Source organism: Canis lupus, chromosome 3, assembly GCF_003254725.2.
Source record: "Canis lupus dingo isolate Sandy chromosome 3, ASM325472v2, whole genome shotgun sequence".
NCBI lineage: Eukaryota > Metazoa > Chordata > Mammalia > Carnivora > Canidae > Canis > Canis lupus.
Window position 1 is genome coordinate 37,919,575 of NC_064245.1, and position 27,671 is coordinate 37,947,245.

Genomic DNA, 27,671 nt, shown 5'->3' on the forward strand with positions numbered 1-27,671 from the left:
CATGAGTGCAGAGAGCACAGGCCGTTAGATCCTGGTCACTGCGGGCAGCACCTGTCCTCTCCCCCAGTGGGTCCCTCGCACGCTGGGTGCGCGAGGTGACTGAGCCCAGGGCACCAGAGTCCCCTTCCCCAGTCCCCCGGGCTCCTCCCGACGACTTAAAACCCGCAGTGACTGCGCAAGCTGGGTGACGAACGAGTAGCAGTGCAAGCAGCTGTCCCAGGAAAAGAGAGAGCGCGGAGCAGCCGCGAAGGACGGGGATCCGAGCCCAGGTCGCCGGCCCCCTCCGGCCTCAGCCGTGACCCCCGCGGGCCGCCGTAGGTCCCCGCGGCGCGCCGTGATCCCCGCGGGCCGCCGTAGCACCGCCGTACCCCGGCTGCGCTCCCAAGATGGCCGCCGAGCCCCGCTCCCCCCGGCGCCCTCGCTGAGGTCCCGGCGGCAGGCGGGCAGCGCAAGCCTTGCCTCCCGGCACCAGCGCGGCCTAGAGGCCGGGAGCGGCCGGCCGCCGGCCTCGCGCGCACCGTCTCTCGGGGCGGGGCGCCGGGCCCCTTCCGGGGATGGGCTCCGGCGCCCGAGTCGACCCGACTTGGCCCCGGCTCCTCCCCGCTCGGGCGGGCGCTCCGCGGTGTCCCCGCCCGTCAGTCCGCCCGGCCGGGGTGGCCGCAGACGGGGCCTGGGCGGCCGCACGGGGAGCTCCGACCCCGGGGCGTCGGGAGGCGTAGGCGCTACCGCTGGCGGGCGGTGGGACCCGGCCAGAGCGAAAAGGCGGCGACACCATGTTCTCCCTCAAGCCTCCCAGACCCACCTTCAGGTCCTACCTCCTGCCGCCGCCGCAGGTAAACAACCCTCTCCTCGGAGCTTCCGGGGAGGCTCCCCGGGTCCCCGGGTCCCCAGCCGCGGGGTTGCCGGAGCCCCAGCGGCGGGAAACGCACCTTCTCGGGAGCCCCCACTGGCTCGGTGGAAACTTGGGCAACTTCTCCGCAGCCATTCTCTGCCCCGAGACCTGTGCTCCCTAGTTTGTGCGTCGAGACTCAAGGGAGCGAGCGTTTGGGGTTGGATTTATGTAGTAGCGCGCCTGGCAGTCGTCCGCGCGGTGGCCGCCAGCTTGCTTGTATGGCCCGTGGGCATCCGGTGGAAGGGGTCACCTGTCCGGAATGTGAACACCTGGGAGCGGCACAGGCGGTTTGCATGCTTTTGTTAGACTTCCAGTCGACAATGAACAGATCTTTAATAAAAGATCTAGTAAAACATGTGAAAGATTTTAAGGGGGCGGGGGAAATAGGTGTCTGTTGTGTGTGTGTCATCACTTAGAAAACAAAAGTTGCTTTAGTATCTCACGGGGGAGGAAAAGTTTTGATCCTGATTTACTTTGCTAATGTATTTCAGACTGACGATAAGATTAACTCGGAACCGAAGATTAAAAAACTGGAGCCAGTCCTTTTGCCAGGTAAACATCAGAGTTTCAACAGATACTTCAGCAATGTGTTCTGGTTCAGGATCATTCTACCAACTAGTACCGTGAGGTTAACTTCCCCCTTGTATTTATTTTAAGCTTTATCCGGTTAAAAATCTAACTACAGGGCAGCCCCGGTGGCCCAGCGGTTTAGCGCCGCCTTCAGCGTGGGGTGTGATCCTGGAGACCTGGGATCGGGTCCCACGTCGGGCTCCCTGAATGGAGCCTGCTTCTCCCTCTGCCTGTGTCTCTGCCTCTCTCTGTGTGTGTGTGTGTGTGTGTGTGTGTGTGTGTGTGTGTGTGTGTGTGTCATGAATAAATAAATAAAACCTTAAAAAAAATTTAACCACTGAGATGGCAGAAAAACTTCGTTAGAACTAAACAACAGCAACAAAAAAGTAGTGATTAATTGGTGTTTGTCCTTGAAAATGTAAGCACCCTAGAAGGCTGTCAAGAATATCGGTACCTCGTTTCTTTTTTTGTCTCCCGAAGTGTTCATTTTTAAAGCAATCATTATTTGGTTAGGTAGTGAGAGTACTCTTTGCCCTTCATGTCTGCAACTTCATGCGTTAATGATTAATAGATCATCATTTTAATAGTATGAAAAGCAACTTTTATTATGTTTGGGTCTCTATACCAATAACAAAGCATAGTGAACTTTGAATTACTTACTTGGCAATCGTTTTTTGGAAGGTGTCAGCTGTGTTTGCAAATTTACTTGTTTTTGTTTAGAATAGGGTTTCCCAACAGAGCTTCTGTTGATGTTTTGGGCCTGATAGTTTTTTGTTACAGGGACTGTCCCATGCATTGTAGGATATTAAGCAGTATCCCTGGCCTCTACCCACCAGACACCAGTAACTCCCTTCTCCACCTCCTAGTTGTGACCACCAAAATGTCTCCAGATGTTGCCAAAACTTATTTTTAATTCTTTGCCTCTAGGAGCAAAATCTTCTCCCAGTGGAGAAGCACTGGTTTAGAACAAAATTTACTTGAGAACACCTTAAGAGGTAGAGGTAGGAATTGGTGATAGATAGTTGTTTAGTTTTAAAGCATCTAAAATATTATTTGATATATATATTTTAAAGATTTTATTTATTTATTCATGAGAGACACAGAGAGAGAGAGGCAGGCTCCATGCAGGGAGCCGGATGTGGGACTCGATTCTGGGACTCCAGGATTACGCCCTGAGCCGAAGGCAGACACTCAACTGCTGAGCCACCCTTGCGTCCCTTAATTGATATTTTGAATTGTATAACAATACTATGATTATTGGGGGGAGTAGCCAGATACTTAGGAAAGCCTGTTTTAAACCTGGAATCTAATCGAATATCAATTTGTGTGGCTACCCTCAGCATTTAAAAATCTTAGTCATTACTTAATGCTAAATCTAGTAAAATGATTAGAACTTTATAGGTAGTAATTGAACAAATATGGAAACTTTAAATTTTGTGCTTTAAAATTTTAAATGTTGGGCAGCCCTGGGTGGCTCAGCGGTTTAGTGCCGCCTTCAGCCGGGGATGTGATCCTGGAGACGTGGGATCGAGTCCCACCTCAGGCTCCCTGCACGGAGCCTGCTTCTCCCTCTGCCTGTGTCTCTGCCTCTCTCTCTGTGTCTCTCATAAATAAATAAACAAAATCTTTAAAAATAAAATAAAATTTTAAACGTTAAGCAGGAACAAATAATATTACAGTCAATCTGTGGTTCAATATTATGGATGCTAACTCTTAAAAATTGTTTTTAGACTTTATTATGAGAGTCATTATAAATATTTTGGCTTTACTTTGTTAATGCTTTTCATCAGACCAGTGTGTACTAAATAATCCTTTGTACTTTGAACAATAGAATTAGTATGTAACCTTTACTCCCTGTGCCTACTTGTTTGAGCCTTAGTCACTCCAGGCATTTAAGAGTCAGCTGTGGGAAAAAGTACTCATCTTGAGTGCCTGGGAGCTATTGAACTTTGGCTTCCTTTACTTTGTCTGAATAAGGCCCTCTTCTGATGTTATGACTTAACATTAATAAACAACAGGTCTTAGGGACAAATGATAGTGCTTGATTTCTTTAGGATTGACTTTTATATTTAAGATATGCTTACGAAAGTGTTACTAAATATCAGTGGGTTTGTAGAACTTCACACTGATGGAGGAGTATCCTTTCTGTAGAATTCACTAAAAACTGACCTTTCTACTAAAAAGTCAGAGTTTTCTGGGGGAAGATAAGAACTTATTTACTGACTGGAAGTGGTTTATGTGTCCTAGAAAGGGCAGCTAAATCTAGATATTGTGGTTCGTGTTACTTTTTCTTGCACTGGCTCTGGGTATGCAAACATGATGGCTCTGGTACCCTGGATTTTGTTTGCAGCTAACCTGTTTCTTAAAAAAACATTTAGCCAATCCTCAATGAATGTGTCTTTTGCCTTCCTTCCTCATCCCTTCTGTTCTTCTTGGCCTTCCCACACACTCCCCAGTTTCCACCTATCAGGCACCCCATTTTGGTCTGTTTCCTGCTTTCCCTCTTGAGTCGTGTTTCTGACTAGCAACCTCTGTTGCTCCTCCTTTGCCCTGCATCCTACTGCTCTGCTGGTGAAATCTGGAAGACAGGTGGAAAGTGACTGAGGCATTGGTGACCTGAGGACCTGGGCTAGGTGACGGTTTTTACTAAGAGGGCTTAATAATAGAGTTCTTGCCATAGTTATATCAGAAATCAAGAGGAAACTTGGCCAGGTCATCTGTGGCTTTACACAGGCACATGAACAAGAAGTAATTGTTCAGAGATCTAGTATTGATGTTATGCTTTGGCATTCAAGGGTTCAAGCATATCCTACTTTAGTTGCCCAAAGTTTGAGTTTTTACAAGCAGATGAAAATTAGACATGAAATGAATTGTTTGTGTATAGTTACTGTGTGTTCCTTTGGAACTTAAAAAGGGTAAATTTAAAATGATCTTTGTTTCTTATTAAGTGAAGAAAATAGAAGAAACTGGTCATTTAATTTAGACTGTGCTTTATGTTAGTAATTTTCAATTAGCCTGGTTCATGAACCTCCTTGAGATGGAGGTTGTACCTAATTCAGCCTTGTGACCTTGATGTCTAGCATAGTGCATTGAGATGCTGATAGCGTGAATGACTGAAAGAACTCCTCAGAACACCAGCTTGAATTGTTAACCATAGCCATGTGCACATGCAGACAGACCGGCTCTCTGATTCAGTAGTAGAAGACTGTACTATTTTATGCCTTGTGTCTCTGCTGTCTCCCAGAGCCACACTTCTTAAGAGAATTATTATCTATGCCTAGAATTGAGATATAATACCCTGTCAAAGCAGCTAGCTTTGCCTGGGCTTTCTCTCCATTTTCCCATCATTACAGAAATCTTATTGTTTTAATGATTATATTGTATATGTGTAAAATCAAATCCTTTTGAAAATAGGGAGAGTTTGAATTTTTAAATGCATGTGTGTTCATGTATATTCCAGCATGTATTTGTTAGGGCGAGTACTACCAGACTATCTTCATATAGGTTTTGGGGAGGTGAGGCAGAAGGAGAGGGAAAGAGAATCTGGGCATGAAGCCTAATGTGGGACTCGGTCTTAGAACCCTGAGATCATGACCTGAGCTGAAATCAAGAATTGGACGCTTAACTGACTGAGCCACCCAGGCGCCCCAGACCATGCTCCTATCTTTTTTCAGATAGCTGCTGGACTGGTGAAGCAGTTTACTGAGGATCTGGGCTGGGTGCCTGGCTCTGTGCTAGATGGAGAAAGTGCTAGAGGAGTAGTGTGCCTGAATCACAGCAAAGCCTGTGGACAGGTAGGAGATAGTGATCTGTATCACTGTTTCCCAAGTCTGGCTGGCATCAGACCCAGATGGAGTTTTTACCAGCCCTTGGTCAAATTGAGAAAATCAAGAAAAATGCAGCTTTTCTCCCACAGGGCTGAGTTGACTTAAAGGATTATCCTGTATTCTGAGATTTTGTCCTTCCCACTTTCCTGGTGTAGATATGTTCTCTGTTAAATGATGGTGATAGTAGCTATGGCTTTAAAGAAGGTTTTAAGTTAGCAAAATAAAAGGTTAAGAACTCTGTGTTGGTTGCCTGAATCAGGTAGTATACCTCATTTGTGGAATCTGAACTAGAAACTATTGATGAGGTTTTTATATCATAGAATTTTTTTTTAGATTTATTTATTTATTTTAGAGAGAGAGAGAGAGAGCGCATGCACAGGTGGGAGGGGCAGAGAGAGAAGGAGAGAGAATCCCAGGCCTACTCCATGCTGAGCACAGAGCCCATTGTGGGGCTAGATCACAGGGCTCTGAGATCATAACTTGAGTCAAAACCAAGAGTTAGATGCTTAACGGACTGTACCACCCAGATGCTCCTCATAGGTACAATTTATTGAGCATTTACACAGAAAACATCAGGAATTTTGTCTGCCTAAGCGTCTTTTCACTTTTTCTGAAAAACTGTACCCTCTATCTTTTGACGCATTGATCTTCCCCATCCCCACACCACCTTGGATTCTAGTGTGGCCAGCAAGGATAATAACCCACCCACAGACTGCAAAAATGAGCACAGTTCTGCCTCCTGATATTTTCAGATCGGTACCAAGGGAAGAGATCGCTTTTTGGTAATTATGCCCGGTAGCTCCAGAAAACCTGCCCCAAAGAGTAAAGTCACATGTTTTAGAGGCAGAGGCACAATACTGAGGGGGTACTTCTAAAGGTTCAAGCTCCTAGGCTCTATTTCCTTGAAATCTAGCTAACAGAAAAGCCACAGAATTCTTTTTGTAAGCTGTAGGCACACTTTTGATACTTTCAATTAAAATCCTTATTTAATACATAGCTTTCAGGTTACTCTTCATTTCTTCTTGTGCCAGGTGAGAAAACTATAGTTGCACATGTGAAATAACTTGCACAGTATTGCACAGCTAGCAAGGGCAGGCCAGAATTCTGAGCCTGACTCCCAGGCTATGCCTTTAACCAGTAAGCAGCAGGGCCTACCTGACCACACTGGTGACATTAGGGTACAGATTTATGCTTTGGAACTGGAGAGAGGGTGGATTGGATATCTGCCTAGAAGTTCTTTAGTGAGGTAAAAAGAGTTCTGTCCTTGGCTGTACCCTTTCCACAGCAGTGACAGATTTTGACCCAACTTGAGGAGCAACTTTTAATTTTAGCTGCCAGAAAACGGACTGCCCTGGGAGGCAGTGGACTTCCTGTTGCTGGCTGTGCCGAAGCGGAGGCTGGTGAAATGCCAGCGGCTTTGTGGTGAGGTTGGGAGATTTGCAGTAAGTGGGCTTGTTGGCCTTTTCTCTCTTCTAACTCTTGGATGGGATCTTGTTAAGGATCTGCCAGGTAGAAGGGAGAATGGCTTGAAACACTGTGGCTACAGTAATGAGTTGATTGTTCCATAGGTATTGAATGCATGGTCCACACTGTCTGGTGGAGGAGAAAGCTAAAAGAAAAGTTGGTGTCCGGCCCTCAGAGAGTTTTAGTTCATTGGGGGAAATGCTTCAGAAGAGCAGAGGTTGTGAGGGCTCAGAGGAAGGTCACCAAAGTGAAATTTGGGGTTGAGGGAGTTGTCAGGAAATGACTTCTGCTGGGCATCTCGAGTGCCTCCTGAGCCTCAGCTACTGTGCTAAGGCTGTGTGTTGGCTCAGCTCTTTCCCCCTTGCCATCTGTAATGCCAGCAGCACTTTCAGCATTGAGATTAACTGTTAGGTCGATAATGAATGCACTCATTGTCAGAGTCTTTTGTAATTGGATCAGAAAAGCATACGACCCGAGCCATCTGGAAAATGAAAATAGCTATTGTTGAGTAGATGTCCTGTTTATTTTTTACATATTCACTGTTTAGATCATTTATGTACTGTTCTTGTTTTCTGCCTCACTAATTCGTATTTCCTCACTGGCATGGTAAATCCCTTACAGGTAGATGTTCTCTTTTGGGTGTTTAACATTTTGTGTTGTTTTTTAATACACCTTTTTGTACATCGACTTTAGAGATGATTATAGACTGATTTTTTTGTAGTATTTTAATTCATACCTATGTTGCTTTTAAAAGCCCAGAAGGATGTGTAACTCCATTTTGGAGCTGTGAAGCAGGTAACCATCATGTTTATCCCTCCCCTAGAGAGCCTTCAGGGCTGTCCTTAGGCTGCCACTGCTGTTCCGTGGGCCAGCATTTTGTTGCTCGCTTCCTCATTTCTGACCATCAGTCTCTCTGCACCTTAGCTCCTACTCAGAATCTCTGCCATGAATTTACACGTGTAAATCCTGCTTACCCAAGATAAAAACCCAAGTTCTGTAACCTCTGCAATTTGCCAACACTCCACCTTGCTTACCTGTGCCCTGTTTTCCAGTGTTGATACCTGCTTCAGTCTCTCTGGTTCCTTTCTCTCTCCCAGGTGCCCAGTTCCTTATTTAGGACGTTATCACTGTTGTTATCACATGTCCTACCTATGTCAGTCCCCTTCTGCCTTTAATATTTCCTTCTAGTTTCTTCGCAGGGTCTGCACTTCTAACCCTCCTTCAGCCCGCATTGTGTGTGGCACTTACTGGACATGCTCCTTGATTACAGGCTTTTTTTGTATCGTGTGACCTGCAAAATTGGACCCTTGGTACCCATGATGGCTTCAGACATTTTGTGTTTGTCTTCTATGCAGTTTCACCCTCCCTTAATAATTTTTAGGCCATTTTAATTCCTGAATTTATCTACAACTAGGGTGACACCTGGTCCCACTTTGCCTGTGAGTGTCGTGGTATTAGTGCTGAAAAGTCTCGCATGTCAAGAATCCGCTCAGTTCCAGACGGCCAGTCACCATATGTAAAGCCATATATTGAATGACGCTTTTGGCCTAAACATATTTCATAGGCTAGTTAGCTACTGTATACAGTAAGGCTTTTTCTGTAGCTGTTTTCCAAGCTAAAATGTATGGGGAAATGTATTTTTATTCATCAACCACTTATTTATTGACTTTGTAAATGTGTAAGGCATTACAAAAGGTAACACAACAGGATTTTTTGGTTCTCTGGAAGTTAAAAACTATCTTAGCTATACCATTTTTGGAGATTTATTAATTTTAATTATATTTCCTTGTTTATTTTTATGGGTGGAAGGGTCTTGAGAAAACAAATTTTGGTGATTTCTTGATTCCTTCCCAGGTTGTAATAGAAACTCCTGACCCATCATCTGATTTAGCTAGCTTTTTCTGTGGTGCTTTTTGCTTACCCTACAGTGAAACAAATTTCCTACTTTATCTTCCATGAGGCTTCCCTCCAGAGCTGTGCTGGAAAGTGCTTGGTGGTAAAAATCCTCCCACCGGGGCTGATTGCAGGCTGTCCACTTGCGGGCACAGAGCTGGAGATTGAGGGTGTCGGGGGAGGAGGAACTGGAGGTTCTCATGAGCCAGTGCAAGGCTGACACAGCCCTGCTTTGCCACCTGACAAGCACAGGAGTACAGTCTTTGGGAAAACTTCATGGTCTTCTGGAGTTTTGAAGCTTTTGTTAGGTGTTTTCTTTCTTAGGGCTTTCTAATTTCAGATGCAGCAAGGACCGTCTCAGTACTCCTCTATTTATGTTTCTGTTCTCTCTAGGAAGAGGCCTTTTTTTTTTTTTTTTTCTCCCCTTTCCTGTCTGTAAGCTAGTGTTCTGTCTCACAGAATTGCAGTACTTGCAGTAGCTGCAACAGCTCCTACCCAGTGTTACTGCTTTATTATGGAATATGAGCAGAAAATGATTATGAGAGCTGATAGCCGTGCTACATGATCCAAATATTTTAAAGACTGGTTCCATGTGAACATAATTTAGTGTTATCAAGTAAACCTCAAGCCAGGTTAACTTGACATTTACTTAATTATATGCTTAATAATAAGACCCAAACAGAGCATCTCTCCAGAAGTGCCCTCCTTTTCATCCTCCCCTCCATCCCACCTGACTTCTCTTCCTCTCCCAAGGGTTCATTCCCATTTTCCCCTCTCAGCATTGTGTGATGCTTCAGTTGCCCTAAAAGACCATAGCCCAAAGAGTCCCTATTCAACTTTTGTTGTTGTCGTTACTTTTATATTTCTTGTCCAGTTTTTTCTCAGTTTTATTTTTAAATAAACTTGGATTCATAAAACAGTTAAATAAACTCATGTTAAATATCTTACCTGACATTGTTAAATTTAGCTAAATTAAGAAATTAGCTATGCTATTAACTAAACTTCAACTTTTCACATTTCCCTAGTTTTTCCACTAATGTCCATTAGCTATTCCAAAATGCCATCGGGGTACCATAGTGTATTTAGTCATTATGTCTTCTTAGCATCTTTAGTCTGGTAGTTTCTCTATTTTTACTGATGGACTGATGAATTCTTGCATATTGGTGCCTGCATCCTTTTGAAATGTCCTCCCTCCACTATCTCCTTCCTTACTTTCTGGCATTCTGGAACTACCAGAGACTCCCTATTCATGTTGAGTTGTCTCTGCTGCGGCCCTGGAAATAGCTGTTTCCACAAGGATCCCAGGTTCCTGTCATTGGAGAACGACACACCAAGATCTGTGTGCTGAATGTGCTTTGTTGATGGGGTGTCACTGCTTTTAGGCCTGTAGGGGCCAGAGTAGAAGATATGTACCTGTATTACTAACTCACGTATATACACATCTCTTTATGTTTCTGTATCCATCTGAATTTATATAAAAGTTCTTAAGAAACCATGTCAAGCTGTTTCTCTGTAAAGTATCAGGCAGTAAATGTTTTGAACTTTGAAGGCGATAAAGTCTCTGTTGCAAGTACTCAGCTCTGCTTTTGTCCCCTGAAAGCAGTCATAGACAATACACAAATAAGTATGGATATGTTTCAGTAAGTTTTTTTACATAAACCAGGGCTAGACTTGGTCCATTGGCTGTGTTCAGCCAACCCCTGGACTCATTAAATGCATTCTCCTTTTTGTCTCATTCTCACTGCATTCATGGGCTTGACATTTTACATTTGTGCCGTTAGTAAGAGGATCACATTGCTAGAGAAGGAGGGCTGTCCTTGAGTGTGTGCATCATAAATACAATTGGCTGATGGTACTATGAGGCTGCCATGCCCTGTCTCACAAGACCTCCATCTCTTTTCATTACCATGTCTTCTCCAATTCTCAGGAATCTAAAACAGGCCTGTGGTATGGCTTGTTTTTTTTTTTTTTTTTTGAGTAAACTTTTGAGTATAACATACATAAGTATAACATAACATACATGTACATAACATACATACATAACATACATTTAAAGTTACAACTGAATGAATTTTTGTAGCATTGTTTTGAGAGTCCTTGGGTTGATGAGTTTGCTAGTTAAGTGGCACAGCCTGAAATGATATAGGTTATACTTGGTGAATCAGTAGTTGTAGTATGAAGTCAGTGTTACAGGAGTATGACATCTAACTGTGAATGTGAATAATAATTTAGGTGGTATTTTTTTTCTTTCAAGTTAAGCTAAGGTTTCTTGGTGGGAAGAAGGGTTGAGTATTCACTAGCCCACATTCTGATAATTGGGAAGCATTGGGTTCAAAGAGCTATATGGAAGATTTAAATTTTATGTATTTAAATTATTTGATGAATAATTCATTTGATGAATATATATTTTTGTCATTTCAAATTTTTTTCTCATCAGAATCCAGTTAAGACTAGTACCTTGAATCTTTAATTCGGTTTTGGTGCTTACTATTTCTAGATACAGTATATTTAATTTTATGTAAGCATAGAGAAACAAATACTGGATTTGAGATCAGAACACCTGGTTATAAGTTGAAAATTTACTTCTTACTATTTTTTAAATCTCAGGAAAGTGATATAACTTCTTTGGGTCCAAGTCTCTTATTTCTCACACCTTATGGGTTGTTGTAAAAATCAAATAGGAAAAATGTTGAGAAACTCTGATTGGTATATTTTACAACTCCGTATGTGTGTATAGGGAAGCATAACAATTCTGTGCCTTTTTTCTGACTTCATGTGAGTATACCCATTAGTCTATCTCCTTACCCTCTTGGATAAGGTGTAAGCATAATATGACCTGCTTGGTCATATTAAATTTGTGATTTCTCTTCTGTCTAGAGCACCTTCTCTTCTATTGGTGGTATTTGCCTGGTGAACTAGGGAACAGAGAAGTGATTTAATTTGTTCACATCTTCAACACTCATTTAATAGGCACCTACCTTGTGCTAGACATTTGTCTAGGAACTGAAATTTCAGCATTTAGGAAAAATCAGTCCACCTTCTACCCTCATGAAGCATATGATCACGAGGGTGGGACAGGTAGTGATTTAAATATATATATAAAACTGTAGCTGTATAAATGCTAGAAAATACAAGTATATGATGCTAGGATTGAGGAATTTAATCCAGGCAGGGAGATTTAAAAAAAAAAAGAAAAGGAATTTCTGAAAAAGTGATTAGGCTAAGGGAAAATATTCTGGGAAATGGGAACAACATGTGCAAAGACCCCATCCAGTGAAAGCAGTATGAGCCTTAGGCATTATCAGGGCACTGTGATGTGAGGGTGAGGAAGATAGTAGCAAAGAGCAAGGTCACAGGTCATGTGAAGCAGGCTTGTCTTCATATGGAAAATTACTCAAATGATTTAAGCTGAGAATTTGACATGAGTAAATTTGAATTGAATCATCAAGTAAATGGTAGGTTGCTGTTCTTAAAATAATTTTGTGTATTTTTAAGAACTTTGAATAAGGGACGCCTGAGTGGCTCAGTGGTTGAACGCCTGCTTTTGCCTCAGGGCGTGATCCTGGATTCCCAACATCCAGTCTGGCGTTGGGCTCCTTGCATGGAGCCTGTTTCTCCCTCTGCCTGTGTCTCTGCCTCTCTCTCTCTCTGTCTCTCATGAATTAATAAATACAATCTTTAAAAAAAAAAAAAAAGAACTTTGAATAAAAGTTGTTATTGCAACTCAAATTTATTATAACAGTTTTATTGAGAGAAAGGATCATTTTGAGACTGTAGTTGCTTTCTTGAATTGGTAGGTATCTGGGGCTTATCAGCAAACAGGTCCTATCCACCACTGTTAAGGTTTTTATGATAAATATAGATGAAGTAGATGAAGTACCCTCACTTTTCTACCATTGACCCTGAAGGACAGATTGCTTAAAAATGTCCATGGGTCTAATTGAGTTTTAGATCTTGAAATTAAGGTTTATTTTAATGAAGACCACACTTTAAATAAATTACTCCTTTCAAGGCACATTATATTTTTATTATTATTATTTACTTATTTTTTATTGGAGTTCAACTTGCCAACATATAGCATAACACCCAGTGCTCATTCCATCAAGTGCCCCCCGTCAGTGCCCGTCACCCAGTCACCCCCACCCCCCGCCCACCTCCCTTTCTACCACCCCTTGGTTCGTTTCCCAGAGTAAGAGTCTCTCATGTTCTGTCTCCCTTTCTGATATTTCCCACTCATTTCTTCTCCTTTCCTCAAGGCAGGTTATAAATTTTGTTTTGACCTCTCACTTTTTTTAATCTGCCCTTTTAACTCTAAAACTATATTTTAAAGTTTTGTTGCCAAGTAAGTTATAATTTGGGTACAGAGAGAAACTCACTTTGGCTTTATGGAATATACCCTATTTTAAGATTTTTTTTTCTAAATTCAATTTATTTAAATTAAAAAACAAAAACCCAAACCACCCATTCCTCCCATCCTCCACCTCTGGCAAACACTAAGTAGTTTTCTGTGTCTAAGACCTTGGGTTGTTTTTGTTTGTTGTTTTTGTTTGTTTTTTTAGATTCCACATATAAGAGAGATTATACGGTATTTGTCTGACTGATTTCAGTTAGCATTTAATGCTCCCAAGGTGCATCCATGTTGTTGCAAATGGCAAGATTTCATTTTCTTTTATGACTGAATAATTGAAGTGGAATTGTTGGATCATATCGTAGTTATGTTTTTAATTTTTGAGGAACTTTATACTGTTTTCCAGTGTCTGTACCAATTTACATTCCCACCACCAGTGTGAGGATTGCCTTTTCTCCACATCCTGGCCAACAGTTGTTATTTCTAATCTTTTTGATAATAGCCATTGCAACAGGTGTGAGGTGATGTTTCATTGTACTTTTTGATTTTCATTTCCCTGACGATTAACAATATAGAGCATCTTTTCATGTACCATTGGCCATTTGTATGTCTTCTTTGGAGTAATATTTATTTAGATCTTCAACCCATTTTTAAAATCAGGTTTTTTTTGTTTTTGCTGTTGAGTTGTATGAGTTTTTTATGTATTTTGGATGTTAGCCTTTTATATGTATAACTTCAAAGTATTTTCTTTCATTCACTAGGTTGCCTTTTCATTCTTTTGATAGTTTCTTCTGTGCAGGAGCTTTTTCCTTTGATGTGATCCCACGTGTTTGTTCTGCTTTTGTTGCTTTTGCTTTTAGTGTCCGATTCAAAAGATTATCATCAAAAGCTATGTTTTCTTCTAGGAGTTTTATGGTTTTCCATTCAAGATTCTAATCTATTTTAAATTAATTTTTGTGTATGATATAAAATAGTGGTCCAGTTTCTTTTGCACATGGCTACCTAATTTTCTAAATACCATTTATTAAAGAGACTGTCCTTTCCCCATTGTATTACCATTGGCTCTTTTGTTATAGATTAGTTGACTATGTGTGGGTGGGTTTATTTTTAGGCTGTCTATTCTGTTCCATTGATGTATGTGCCTATTTACCAATGCCATATTATTTTAATTACCATAACTTTATAATACAGTTTGAAATCAGGGAGCATGGTGCCTTCAGCTTTGTTCTTTTGTAAGATTACTTTTATGGTTCCATACAGATTTTAAGATTGTGTGTTCTATTCCTGTGATAAATGCCACTGGAATTTTCAATAGCGATTGCATTGAATTTGTATATTGCTTTGGTAGAAATTTATCTGTGTCATCTTCAGTTTTTTTCATTATTATCTTGTAGTCTTCAGTATACAGGTTTTTCACTACCTTGGTTAAATTATTTCTAGGTATTTTATACTTTCTGATGCAGTTGTAAGTGGGTTTTCTTAATTTCTCTTTCTGATAGTTCATTATTAGTATATAGAAATGTAACTGATTTTTAGTGTATTGATTTTGTATCGCACATCTTTATTGGATTTATTACTTTTAGCAGTTTTCTCATGAAGCCTTTAAGGTGTTGTAGATATCTATATATCTATATATATCATATCATTTGCAAATAGTAACTATTTTACTTCTTCATTTTCAATTTGGATGACTTTTATTTTTTTCTTACCTAATTGCGGTGGCTCAGAGTTCCAGTACTGTATTATTAAAAGTGGCAAGAGGGACACCTGGGTAGCTCAGTGGTTGAGTGTCTGCCTTTGGCTCAGGGCGTGATCCTCAAGTCCCAGAATTGAGTCCTGCATCCATCTCCTTGCATGGAGCCTACTTCTCTCTCTTTGTCTTTGCCTCTCTCTCTATGTCTCTCATGAACAAGTAAAATCTTTAAAAAAAAAAAAAAAAAAAAAAAAGTGGCAAGAGCATGCATCCCGTCTTGTTCTTGATTTTTTAGGGAAAATCTTCCATTTTTCACCACTAAGTTTGTTTTTAGCTGTGGGCTTCTAGCCTGGTTTCGTCGAGTTTTTATCATAAATGGATGTTGAATTTGGTCAAATGCCTTTTCTGCATCTATTGAGGTAATAATAGGATTTTTATCCTTCAATTTGTTAATGCGGTGTATCACATTGGCTGATTTATAGATGTTGAACCATCCTTGCATCCCTGGAATAAATCTCACTTGATTATGGTGTATGATGGTTTTAACATATTATTGAATTTTTTAGTTTGCAAGCATTTTATCAAGGATTTTTGCATCTGTGTTCATTAAGGAAATTGGCCTGTAATTTTCTTGTGTTGGTACTTGATTCAAACTATTGACATTAATAGAGTCCTCAACTATTAATATATTGCTGTCTTATTTCTCCCTTTATGTCTGTTAATAATTATCTTTTATGTATTTAGGTGTTCCTGTGTTGGGTGCGTGTTTACAAATGTTTTATTTTCTTGTTGGATTGACCCTTTTATCATCATGTAACAAACTTCTTTGTTATCACAGTCTTTGTTCTAAAGTCTGTTTTGTTTGATCTAAGTATAGCTACTCCAGCTTTGGTTTCCATTTGCAATGAAAAATCTCTTGTACCATTCTTCTTTTTCAGTCTGTGTGTCCATGCATCTAAAGTGAGTCTCTTATAGGCAGCATATAGATAGGTCTTGTTTTTTTTAATCCATTCACTCACTCTATATATTTTGACTGGAGCATTTAGTCCGTTTACATTTAAACTAATTATTGAAAGGTATGTGTTTACTGCCATTTTATATTGTTTTTTTGTAGTCCCTCTCTTTTCCTTCTGTTGTTCTCTTCCTTTGTAATTTTGTGGCTTTCTTTAGTGGTATGCTTATATTCCTTCCTCTTGATCTTTATTGTGTTTACTATAGGTTTTTGCTTTGTTTTGCAACATGAAGCTTGCATATAGCAATTTATTTCTGTTACAGTCTATTTTAAGTTGATAACAAATTTTATTCCATTGTAAAGCTCAAGGTTATTACTCTTCCCACCCAGCTTTTATGTTTTTGATGTCACATTTTACATGTTTTTATATTCTGTATCCTGTAAGCAATTGTAGTTTTAGTTAATTTTTTTACTTTTGTCTTTTAAACTTAAAATCTTTAGGAGTGATTAATGCACTACCTTTACTATATGTTTATCTTTCCAGTGAGATGTATTCTTTCATATGTGTTCTTGTTATTAATTAGTGCCCTTTCTTTTCAGCATAAAAACGTCCCTTTAACATTTCTTCTAAAGCTAATTTAGTGGTGATAAACTTCTTTAGCTTTTGATTGGGAAATTTTTTATTTCTTCTCTACTTCTGAATGATAACTTTACAGTGTACAGTATTCTTGATTGAAAGGATTTTTTTTTTCTTTCAGCACTTTGAATATATAGTGTCACTCTCTCCTGGCCTGTACAGTTTCTGCTGAAAGGTCTGCTGATAGCCTTATGGGGCTTCCTTGTCTGTAGTAAGTTGTTTTTCTTTTGCCACTTTTAATATTCTCTCTTTGTCTTTAACTTTTGACATTTTTAATTATAATGTGTCTTGGTGTGGGTTTCTTTGGGTTTCCCTTGTTGGGAATTCTGAGCTTCCTGGATCTGGATGTCCTGTTTCCTTCCCCAGGTTAGGGAAGTTTTCAGATATTATTTCTTCTAATAAGATTTCTCCCCCTTTCTCTTCTCCTGGGAGCCCTATGTTGCAAACAGTCCATTTGATGTTATCCAGTAAGTCCTTTAAGCTGCCCTCACATTTTTTCATCCTTTGTCTTTTTGCTATTTTGATTTGGGTGGTTTTATTCCCCTGTCTTGAAATTGACTGATTCTTTCTTCTTTTTCATCTAGTCTATTGTTGAACCCCTCTGGGGTGTTTTGGTTCAGTTATTGTGTTCAACAGCTCTGTAATTTCTGTTCAGTATCTTCTTAGGTCTTCATCTTTTTGTTGCAATTCTCATGGTGTTTATGAATTTTTCTCCCTAATTCAGTGAGCATCCTTTTTTGTTTTCAATTTAAATGCAATTTTTAAAATCTGAGTACAGTTGACACATAATGTTACATTAATTTCAGGTATACAACCTAGTCATTTGACAGTATACTGTGTAAAGCATTAGTCATTTGCTTTACACAGTATACTCTGCTCACCACGAGTGTAGCAACCATCTGACCTTTTCCACTGCTTTTCCAATATCAGCAACTACATTCCTTATGCTCTGCTTTTTATTCCCGTAAGTTACTCATTCCATAAATGGAGATCAGTATCTCCTGTTCCTTTGCCCAGCCACATACTCTCCTCCCCTCTGGCAATCATCAGTTTGCTCTCTGTATTTATAGTTCTGATTTTACTTTTTGTTTATTTATTATTTTAGATTACACTTATGAGTGGAATCATATGGTATTTGTCTTTCTCAACCTGACTTATTTTAGTTACTGTAATAGCCTTTAGGTCCATCCATGTTGTCTTAGGTGGTATGGTCTCATCCTTTATATGGCTGTGTGATATTCCGTTGTGTGTACATATACCACATTTACCTTATCCATTTGTCTGTTGATGGACACTTATGTTGCTTCAGTATCTTGACTATTGTAAATAATGCTGCAATAAATATAGGGGTATATTTATCTCTTTGAGTTAGTGTTTTCATTTTCAGTGAGCAACTTTATAACCATTAGTTTGAACTCTTTATCTGATAAATTGCTTATCTCTGTTTATGTTTTTTCTCTGAGGTTTTATCTTGTCCTTTCATTTGAAACATATTCCTCTGTTTCTTCACTTTGCTTGACTCTCTGTGTTGGTTTCTATACAGTAAATGGAACAGTTACCTCTCAGTCTTGAAGGAAGGGCCTTGTATAGGAGATGAACCTTATCATCCAGCTCTACCCCAGCTCTTTGTTATCTCTTGAACCATCCTGCTTGTCAGTCAGCCTGTTATATTTTTAAGAGCTCTCAATAGTTTAGCGTGTGCCAGGCCTGTCAGTGTTCCAGAGGGGAGTGTCTTGGCACCTAGGTTCCAGCTGACTGGAAGCCAGACTCTCAGGCCTCAACTTTTTAAGGTACGCAAATATATACAGTCTTGTGGGACCCCAAGTGGAAGCCCTACTGGCCACAAGAGCCAGAGAGCTGGAGGTGTACCCTGAGTAGCAGTTGCAAGAATCAGTGCTCCAGACAAGTGTACAAGCTCTTTTCTGGGTAATACCATCAAGCTGGTGAAAGGCAGAGGGAGAGCATCAAGATGACCTCCACAGCCCACTTTCTTTGAGAACGGGTCTGTAGACCACTAAGTGTATGCCAAACCTGAAACCTGCTCTAGCACAAGCAGAGGGGCCTCCTTTAGAAAGATTTGGGGGTGGGGGGAGGTTCCTGTCACCTGCCTGTGCAGCTCCATAGGGGTGGTTGCTTGCCAAGAACCAGCTGTCTCATTCCCACAGTGTCATGGGACCCAGAATGTAAACCCCTTTGGCCACTAAAGCCGGATGATCAAGGGATGTCCCCTGGGCAAAAACTAGGACTCCAGACATAAAAGCCAGGGTACCAGAGGCACCAGAGGCACATAAAGTGCTCCTCCAGGAGACCCTGATGCTCTGGAGTGCTGCAGAGCATGAGCACAAAGATAGCACCCACCCTCTGAAGTCTCTGGAAAGGATTACAGCCCAACCCTAGATGTGTATGTAATTAGAAATTTGCGTCTCAGGCCACAGTTGTGTTGATTACCTAATGGTCCTTCTTCACAGGAAAGACTGAGCTTTTGGGTGTGTTGGCTTCCTTTTGTGCCCTGGGGATGATAGCTGTTTAAGAACTCTTTCTCTGTTGGGTACAGTCCTGTAGGACTCATAAGTGTAAATCCCACTGACTACCAGAGCCACGTGATGTAGAGATGTCCCCTGGCAGCAATCACAAAAATTAGGGCTCCAGGCAGAGGTATGAGCTCCTTTCTGAATGACACCAATTATTACAGTCCCATGGGACGAAGAACACAAGCTCCCTGGCCTCCAGAGCCAGGCAATCAAGAGGTGCTTCCCAGTTGACAGCTACAAAAAAATCAAGGCACCAGTTAGATACATGTAAAAGCTCCCTACTGGGAGATTCTAGTGCCCTGGAGCACAGCAAAGGGAATGTGTGATACGGTGCTCACTAATCTTTTCCCTGGAGAGAATTCCAACAGCCTCCTAGATAAAGGTGTTAAGTTAGGCGCCTGCCCTTCAAGCTAGTGTTTTAATATAAGCAGGTGAGCCTCCTTCACTTTAAGTCTGGTAAGCACCATCAGCTTACCTCTGACCTGGGCCCCCAGGTATGTGAGTCCAAGTGTCTGAGCCTTTTAAGAGCAATTTCTTGGATCTTTATGGTCTTACGGGTCTTGAGATGCAAGCCTCATTGGTTTTCAGAGTTACATGTTTTGAAGGCTTGTCTCTAAAGGTATATGTTAAAACTTGGGATGCCTAATGTAACATTTGAACCCTTTGCCTCCTCAGGGAGAACCTCCAGGTTTTGTGTTCCATCCTGGTTGTGGGTGACCATACAGGGATGGAGTTTATAGTGAGATTATGTCCCAGTCTCTCCTACCTGCTTGTATATGGTGTAGTTCTCATTTGGCCAATGTGTAATCATCAATCAGCTAGCCTTTAGGGTTGTTTTTTTTTTTTTTTGTTTTTTTTTTTAAAGAGGAAATTGTCCATATGTAGGTATAGACTCGGTATATCCATGAGAGGAGATGAGTCTAGCGTCTTCCTAGCTTGCCATCCTGAACCCTATTTACCAAAAATAAATAGATTGTATAGTTAATTTTGAGATTAAACCCAAACTCTCTTCCTCATCCCTTAGTAAAGGATTCAAAGACATTGGTTTGGGGTGTAAAGTCACCTGTTAATAAAATACAAATATTCTGTTAAGTAGTACTCTGAAGAAGAGAGTATATTTATTTCTTCTCCAGAATGCCTTTCAATAAAAGATAATGAGGGCAGTATCACATAGTACTAAAGAATGCAGACTGGGTATCAGCCTTTCTGGTTGAACTATCTCAGATCCCTGAGTTCTTCTTGCCTCAGTTTCTATATCTTACACATAGCAGGCAGTGCCTCACTGTTGATGCTGCTGTTATGAGGATGAAAGCACTCTGGTGCCTGGCACCTGGTGAGCCCTCATCGTCATGAAGCAGTCCTCATAGGCCACACAGTGACTGTAGATATTTTATGGTATAGTTGTAGCTCATACAATATTTTTCTTTTTGAAAAGGAGAAATTGTCGTAAATGAAGTCAGTTTTGTGAGAAAATGCATTGCAACGGACACAAGTCAGTACGACCTGTGGGGAAAGCTGATCTGCAGTAACTTCAAAATTTCCTTTATTACGGATGACCCGATGCCATTACAGGTGTGTGTTATTTGTGTGCTGTTTATTTGTGTCAAGGATTTGACTCTAAGCAGTACATATAATTACATAAAGCACAGGTATGGAAAATTATAAAGTCATTATGTGATTAACAGTGTTGGGAATGTATTATTTTAAAATTCAAAATAAAGTGTAAGGAGGATGTTGAGACTCGAGTAGAATTAGTGAGATGGTTGAGTCACCTTGCTTATTTCCTGTGATTATTGTGTAGATATCCTTTCAGTAATGGAGTTAGTATTTTCTTTCTTCCACATCTTTTAAAGTGCTTTTTTTATTTTGCTAGTCCCAAAGAGAAAAGTTTAATTATTTAGCAAATAATTATATAAAGGCAGCACATTTTCTAGATTTCATAGTATTTTTAACTAATTAGTCACTTTTCTGAAACATCAAATTTAGTTTGAAATCCCAAATTTCGGGATCCCTGGGTGGCGCAGCGCTTTGGCGCCTGCCTTTGGCCCAGGGCGCGATCCTGGAGACCCGGGATCGAATCCCACATCGGGCTCCCGGTGCATGGAGCCTGCTTCTCCCTCTGCCTGTATCTCTGCCTCTCTCTCTCTCTGTGACTATCATAAATAAAAAAAAAAAAAAAAAAAAAAAAAGAAATCTTTGAAATCCCAAATTTCTAGTATAATTAGAATAAAGAAAAATATTAATGAAATTTTTCTGTAATAACCCTCTTGCCATTTTATGGTCTCACTGGAAAATAGTTCCATTTAATTTTGGTTTTTAAAAGTTCAGGTCTTCATTTGATCAACTTAAAAATTCTGGGCTTTTGCTTGGCTCTTCTGTTTTGATTTGTAAAGTATTATATACTTTTATCCCCTAGACTTTTATTTTTTTTTAGACTTTTATTTATAATAGGAATTGTTCTCTAATATCAGTTGTAAACTTTTGACTGAAGTGTCTGACTCTGGATAAGTATATTTTATATAATAATTCATTAGTTTGCCAAAATATTTACTGTATATTTGTGTGTTTATTGCAAACTTTGGTAGGTATATTGAGACTAAAGGCATTTACAGCTATCTAGTATGTAGACATACTAGGCTGTAGACTTGGGTTTTTCCCTTTGTTTTTAGCTTCATTTTTATTTGGGGCACAGAATTTAAATGAGATGTATGTATTTAAAATACCTTACATCCTATACCAGTGGCAGGGAAAACAAACCAGTGCTCTTCTGACAGCAGGTTAATAGTGTCAACTATGTTCTGAGTTTAAAAATTGGTATAAAGTGTTTGTTGACAGATTAAAAAAAAAAAAAAAAAACGAGCTATAGTTTGCCTGAAGATTTATATTTCTAGTAGAATTTCTGCTCTAAAAATTACTTTCTAAGGAGTGATTTTCTAAAGTCTCCTTTGTAAAATCAAGCCACTATTTTATCCCTTAAAATCTGATGACTTGAGTCTTTTTCTTTATTTTCTCCATTTGTTTATTTATGATGGATTCAACCAGAACTAGACGTGCAAATGGTTGCCTATGAAGTGACTGATAATGTTACGTATCATGGATATTATAATTGTATTATCTTACACAACTTCATTTCATATTTAAAAGTATGGAGAGATAGGTGAAAAGAGTATGAACACAGCATGTGTTTCTTTCTTCTTTTCATGACTGAAATGTGTTCTAAGATACTCCCTCTTTAGAACTCTCATAGTTCTACAGACAAAAAGCTTTTTGATCTTTTTACATAGCCATCACAGTTTCTTATCACATGTAAAAGTAAGGCTGTTACTACCATTTAAGGTTGTTGGGGAAAGACTTAACATGAACATAATTTTTATTTCAGAGATTTCATTACAGAAACCTTCTTCTTGGTGAGCATGATGTCCCTTTAACATGTATTGAGCAAATTGTCACAGGTATGTAGTATTCTTTACTCAGTCCATAAAAGCTGATTATCTTCAGGAAGTATTGCATAAAGAATCACACTTCTCACATATTTGGGCTGGAATTTTATTTCTGTAGGTTTATGTTTTCCCCTTTTTTGAGTCCCGAGAATATTAATGAAAGAGAAGTCAATAAATTATTTTTTTAAAGATTTATTTATTTTAGAGAGAGAGGGAGAGCAAATGTGAGCAAGGAGGAGCAGGAGCGGGAGAGGGAGAGGGAGAGAGAGAATCTCAAGCAGATTCCCTGTTGACTGCAAGGCTCAATTCCATGACCCTGAAATCATGACCTGAGCCAAAATCAAGAGTCAGATGCTCAACCCAATTCGCTCAATTAGCCATGCAGGTGCCCTGAGCTCAATACATTATTTCTAAATGGAAATACAGCATATTTAGCTTTTTATGTTTTCTAAGTATTTTTCCTCTTTTTAATTGAAATTTTAAGCTTAAATGTGCCTAGATGGTGGTGGGTTTGTGCAAAGGTCATTTAATACAGTCTAAAGCAAAATTTTAAAACCAATCCCCCAAAGTTCTAGAAATTGTAGACAAATATGAAAGATTCCAGAGAAGCAGTGCTCAGTGGTGGGTAACCTTCTAATTATTTTCAGTAATAATTTATTAAAGTATACTAAAGAGTGAATAACAGAAAAGAATTTTTACACATTTTTTTTCTTTATTTTTTCATTTATAGTAAATGACCACAAGAGGAAGCAGAAAGTCCTCGGTCCCAACCAGAAACTGAAATTTAATCCAACAGAGTTAATTATTTACTGTAAAGATTTCAGAATTGTCAGATTTCGCTTTGATGAATCAGGTCCTGAAAGTGCCAAAAAGGTAATACTATTATATCAAGTTTTGGGTTTTGCACTATATTTACCAATATCAGTTCTGTATGGAAGGTCTCTTTTCTCAGTTGCTCAGATTTTTTTTTTTTTTTTCGAGTAGGGGAGGTTATCAGGTATCTCCTTAAGTCAAAGCCAAAAATGTTAATAGAACTATTTCCTTGGATGATTTGTGGCTGCTTTAAAATATATTTTTATTGTGTCATGAGAGACATGACATGTGGGCAGAGGGGCAGAGACATAGGCAGAGGGAAAAGCATGCTCCCTGTGGGGAGCCCGATGCGGAAATTGATCCCAGGACCCTGGGTTCACACTCTGAGCCGAAGGCAGAGCTCAACCATTGAGCCACCCAGGCATCCCTGCTTTAAAGTATTCTATGTAGGTTTTTTGTTTTTTGATTTTATCAGCTCCTACAATACTAGAAACTGTGATGTAGAAATTAGTATCTTTTGCATTTAGACCGTTACCAGCTGGTTTCTTTCTTGTTTAGAACTTTAGATAATACTTCAGAACCTCATCAACGAACTAGCTAGATTTAAGGGTTAGGTAAAGGTATAGTTATGGGAGAAGCCTAATAATTATTAGTCCTTAAAAAAAACCTTAGTGAATTAATTTGAGTGCTATTCCACAAGAATAGCTAAAAGCCTAGGAACTTTTTAATTGGCTTTGTTTTTCTCCTGCCTTCTGGGGAATGTTTATTGCCTGCTAGTGGAGTAAGATTCATGGTAGAAATTCCCACTTCCTTCATCCCACATTTTGGCTTTGGCAAAGGAGTGAAGCCAGTTAACCGAATGCCCTACTGGTCTAGTCTATGATGCAGCAAATGCAGAGAATATAACACTTTCCAGGAGAAGCCAACTCCCACACATTGGGAATAAAGAAACAGTTTCTTAGTGAAGTGGAACCTTCTTCTCAGTGGAAATGCTCTGATTCTATAAGTCAGCTTTTGCACCACCCCAAAATGGGTGCCTTTGGTTTCCATAGTTAGTAGACTTAATGCAGTGAATTTTCTGTTTATATCAAAATAAGGCCATCAAAAAATTCTTAAGGCAGCTGTTTTCATACAGTTTGGTGAGGACATTGTATATTTATTTTTAGAACTTCGAATCAACAGTTTCCTCACAGGAGGGTAAGCATAAGATGAATATTTGAATATGCTGGACCTCTGGAACTAGATTATCTAGCAGAGTAATGGTGGGCTCTGTGGCTAAAAGTTTTCAGGTAGAGTCTGTTAGGCCCTCTTTTGGCATGCTGCGTTATTGAAAATTCAGCTAGGTAGCTTTTAAGGCCCTTTTCATCTGTTCAGTTCTGCATTTTGTGATTTTGGCATTTTACTAATTTGAGATGCCTATGCTTATATAGAAAGACTTGAGGACTAATTAGATAGTAGGCTATATATAAAACATTTTAGCTGAGCTACTTTTTTGGGCTTAAATATGTACTTGTAATTTAATCAGTCAGAGCATCAGGAATCTGCTAATGAAAATCTTAATTTCAGGATGTATAGCATTTCAAGAATAGGGACACCATAGAACTTAAGAGATTTAGTTAGGACAGGACTTTTTTTTTTTTTTTTTTAAGTAAGAAATTGGTACAGTGGCCCAATATTCTTTCAGAAAGTTTCCCTCTCCCACTCTCAATTATATTTCTCGGAGGACTCTATTTCAGTCACTGGAAACCATCATTACTTGGCTTCATTCTTGACCTGCTGGTCATCTTTAATGTGTGAGGCAAATGTGCTTGTTGAGAAGCTAGAGCATGAACAAATGAAAATTGAATAGTGGTACAAAGTAGTGACATAAAAGATGTTTCCACATAAGTGATTAGCTGCCAAATGAATGAAACAGGTAAGTGCCCTGGAAATTCAGGATTGCCCTTGTCTGTTGTCTGCTGGTAAGTGATGAAGGGGGCCGCATGGAACTGTCTGCATAAAACAGCCTCGTCCAACTGGTTATGCCCTTTCCCAGGACCAGACTTCTGACAAAAGTCCTTTCCTATCTGCTTAAAACATTGAAAGCATGTAACCTCAGGCCTGAAAGAAATGCTTTTTTTATCTTCTGTACAGCCAAGTTGCAGGGAGGGGCAGGTGCAGGAAAGAAAATGAAAGGCAATAAGAATATAAATAAAGATTTTATTTATTTATTCATGAGACACAGAGAGAGAGAGAGGCAGAGACACAGAGCAAGAAGCAGGCTCCATGCAGGGAGCCTGACATGGGACTCGATCCTGGGTCTCCAGGATCACACCCTGGGCTGAAGGTGGTGCTAAACCACTGAGCCACCCAGGCTGCCCTAAATAGAGATTTTTTTTCCCTTGATTTAACGTTTCAGACACAGAGGTTAAGGCCTGTGTGCTGCCAAAGTTTACTGGCTTCATGAGTTAAAAACAAGAATTCTAGCATATTCTTTTATTTCAAGTGAAAGTTTTCATCTAAAATTAGGTAACAGTTGGGAAGTTACAGCTTGATTTTACCTCCCAGAAACTTTGCTAAATTTTCTCTGGAAATGCTCTGATTTTATAAGTTGTTTTAAAATGACCAGATGCCCATTCAGAGTTCTCTGGTGGGTAAAAACTGACTACCTTTGAAATACCAAAAGCATTCATATTTCTGTTTGAAGTATGAAATCTTGAAATGCTAAATTTGTTCACATTTTGTTAAATATTACTCTATAGCCTTCTGGTAGTCTAGTTGGTGTTGCCTAAATTGTGTGAGGACAAGATTAGATGGCAGTATGCTTAGCATTCATCCTGCATATCCTTGGTCTGTCACAAGTAAATAAGGATGTTTGGGACAGATCTATGTAAAACAAAAAGGAATTTGATCTTGCAGAATTGGATGTCTAGCCTCAAAGCATGTTGGAGCTTCCCTTTCCTTTTGAAGAACTCTGTTCAAAACTAAGGGGCAAAAAAAAAAATTCTTTAATGGTTTATCACTTATAAAATATATATGTGTGTGTATATATGGTAAGTAAAATGTATGCCCTTAGTCTCCACTTTATGGATTAAGTGTAAACCACTTGTCAGGTGTACTTTCTAAAAGTGAAAATTCAACCCATCTATTTAAAGAATAAATTGGCTTTTCCTTAAATTCTTTTTTTTTTTTTGCCTTGAATCTGAGACTACTCCTTGGTGGCTTTCAAACCACAAAAATACAGGAAACCAGTTTCGTTTGCCAGTGTGCTGGAACTTGATGAGGTTAGAGCTTCTCCAGTGCTGCGCCCCCAGCTGGTCTTAGAAGAGAAACCAACTGTGGGTACTTCTGGCTTCTGTCCACAAGATCAGTCTTGGTCCAAAAATCATTTCAGAAGTGTTTACTTTTCTTCCTCCAGTAAATTAATTATTTACCATAACTTAATGTCTTTAGTACAAAGATATTCTTCATTCCCTTGATAGCCAGGGCAGATGAACTATTTTCAGAAGCATTTTTTAAAGATGTAGAGTTTTTCTAAAAATTTTAATGTTTATGGAGTACATTGCAAAATTAGAATAATTTTACATGAAAATGAGACCTACTTTTTAAAATCTTTCAAGTTCTTAGTGATGGAAGCTAAGAATGTGGACATAAGCTTTTTAAAGAGTGTGTATGGAAAAGCTTGAGGGAGAGGATTCTTGGCTTTCCTTCTCAAAATGTCCTACATAACAGAATGGATGTAACCCAGATAGCGTAAGCAGTATGTGCCTTTATCTGGGTTCCTAAAGACGCCCCTTAAGTTACTTAGAACTAAGTGGTCCACACTTCTAATTACACTACTCAGCGCCAGCTTTAGTTCAAGTTCTGTGTCCCCCGCCCCCACTCTAATCAGCTGTTGTGCTGGTGATTAAACCATTTAGGTTTCACAAGATTGCTTATAGTCTTCTTGCAATGGAGATGCTATTAGATATACTGATCTGTTTTCTAACCTTTATAAATGTGATGTTGTACTGTTCTTACGGACTTTTTAGAAATAGGCTACATTGGTTTTGCCTAGCAGATAAACTTTGTTTTTTGCTTTGTAGCAGTAAACAACATACTCCATGCATAATCAATGATCTATGAATTTCTTTTGTGTAAACTAGGCCTGTGGCTGCTTTGAAAATGTTATATGCTCATTCCATTGGCTTAGAGCATTTTCCTTACTATGTTAATAATTTTGTCAACTAGTATCTTTAGTGCAGCTGCTGTGGTGCACAGAGCACCTTCAGAAAGCTACTGAGGAGAGCAAAAATGCAGAAGTCTTCAGGTCTTCACCCTGCACAGAGAGGTTTTTCCTGGTCTCTCTCCTTCTCTAAATTATTAACCTCTTCCCTTCTCGTCTCACCATAACACTTCATGTCCCTTTCCTTTAATGAGCTCCCTTACTGTAGTTGTTCTTTTTTATCTTTTATCTGTCTTCCCTCCTAGAATGTAAGCTTCGTGAGGCCGGGGATCTGCATCTCTGTTGTTCATTGCTGTAGCCCCAGGCTCTGGACATGGTTAGATGCACAGGAAGTATCTGTCAAATGAATGACAGAGGTGGCATCTACCCTTGAGGGATTGCATTTAATGGTGGAAGTAAAACGAAGA

At 39.6% G+C, this 27,671-nt stretch overlaps 1 protein-coding gene and 1 long non-coding RNA gene across 7 annotated transcripts in view; one reads left to right on the plus strand and one right to left on the minus strand.

Annotated features, from left to right (window-relative positions):
• LOC112653507 (uncharacterized) overlaps window positions 1-1,099 on the minus strand; it is a 36,337-nt gene extending 35,238 nt beyond the window's left edge. Inside the window, exon 1 of one of the 2 annotated variants that reach the window (XR_007409610.1) lies at window positions 930-1,099. This is a non-coding gene — a long non-coding RNA (uncharacterized LOC112653507). Of the gene's footprint in view, window positions 1-815 lie in introns of both variants that reach the window. The other variant, XR_007409611.1, reaches the window with a different exon arrangement.
• MTMR10 (myotubularin related protein 10) overlaps window positions 1-27,671 on the plus strand; it is a 52,414-nt gene that overhangs the window by 563 nt on the left and 24,180 nt on the right. The window contains exons 1-6 of one of the 5 annotated variants that reach the window (XM_049108011.1): window positions 611-833; window positions 1,384-1,444; window positions 16,398-16,487; window positions 20,243-20,379; window positions 22,187-22,259; window positions 22,978-23,120. In XM_049108011.1, the coding sequence (XP_048963968.1) occupies window positions 20,368-20,379; window positions 22,187-22,259; window positions 22,978-23,120 (228 nt within the window). In that variant the 5' untranslated portion in view covers window positions 611-833; window positions 1,384-1,444; window positions 16,398-16,487; window positions 20,243-20,367. Of the gene's footprint in view, window positions 1-607; window positions 834-1,095; window positions 1,180-1,383; window positions 1,445-16,397; window positions 16,488-20,242; window positions 20,380-22,186; window positions 22,260-22,977; window positions 23,121-27,671 lie in introns of those variants that run through there. The other 4 variants (XM_049108012.1, XM_025437702.3, XM_049108009.1 and 1 more) reach the window with 4 other exon arrangements.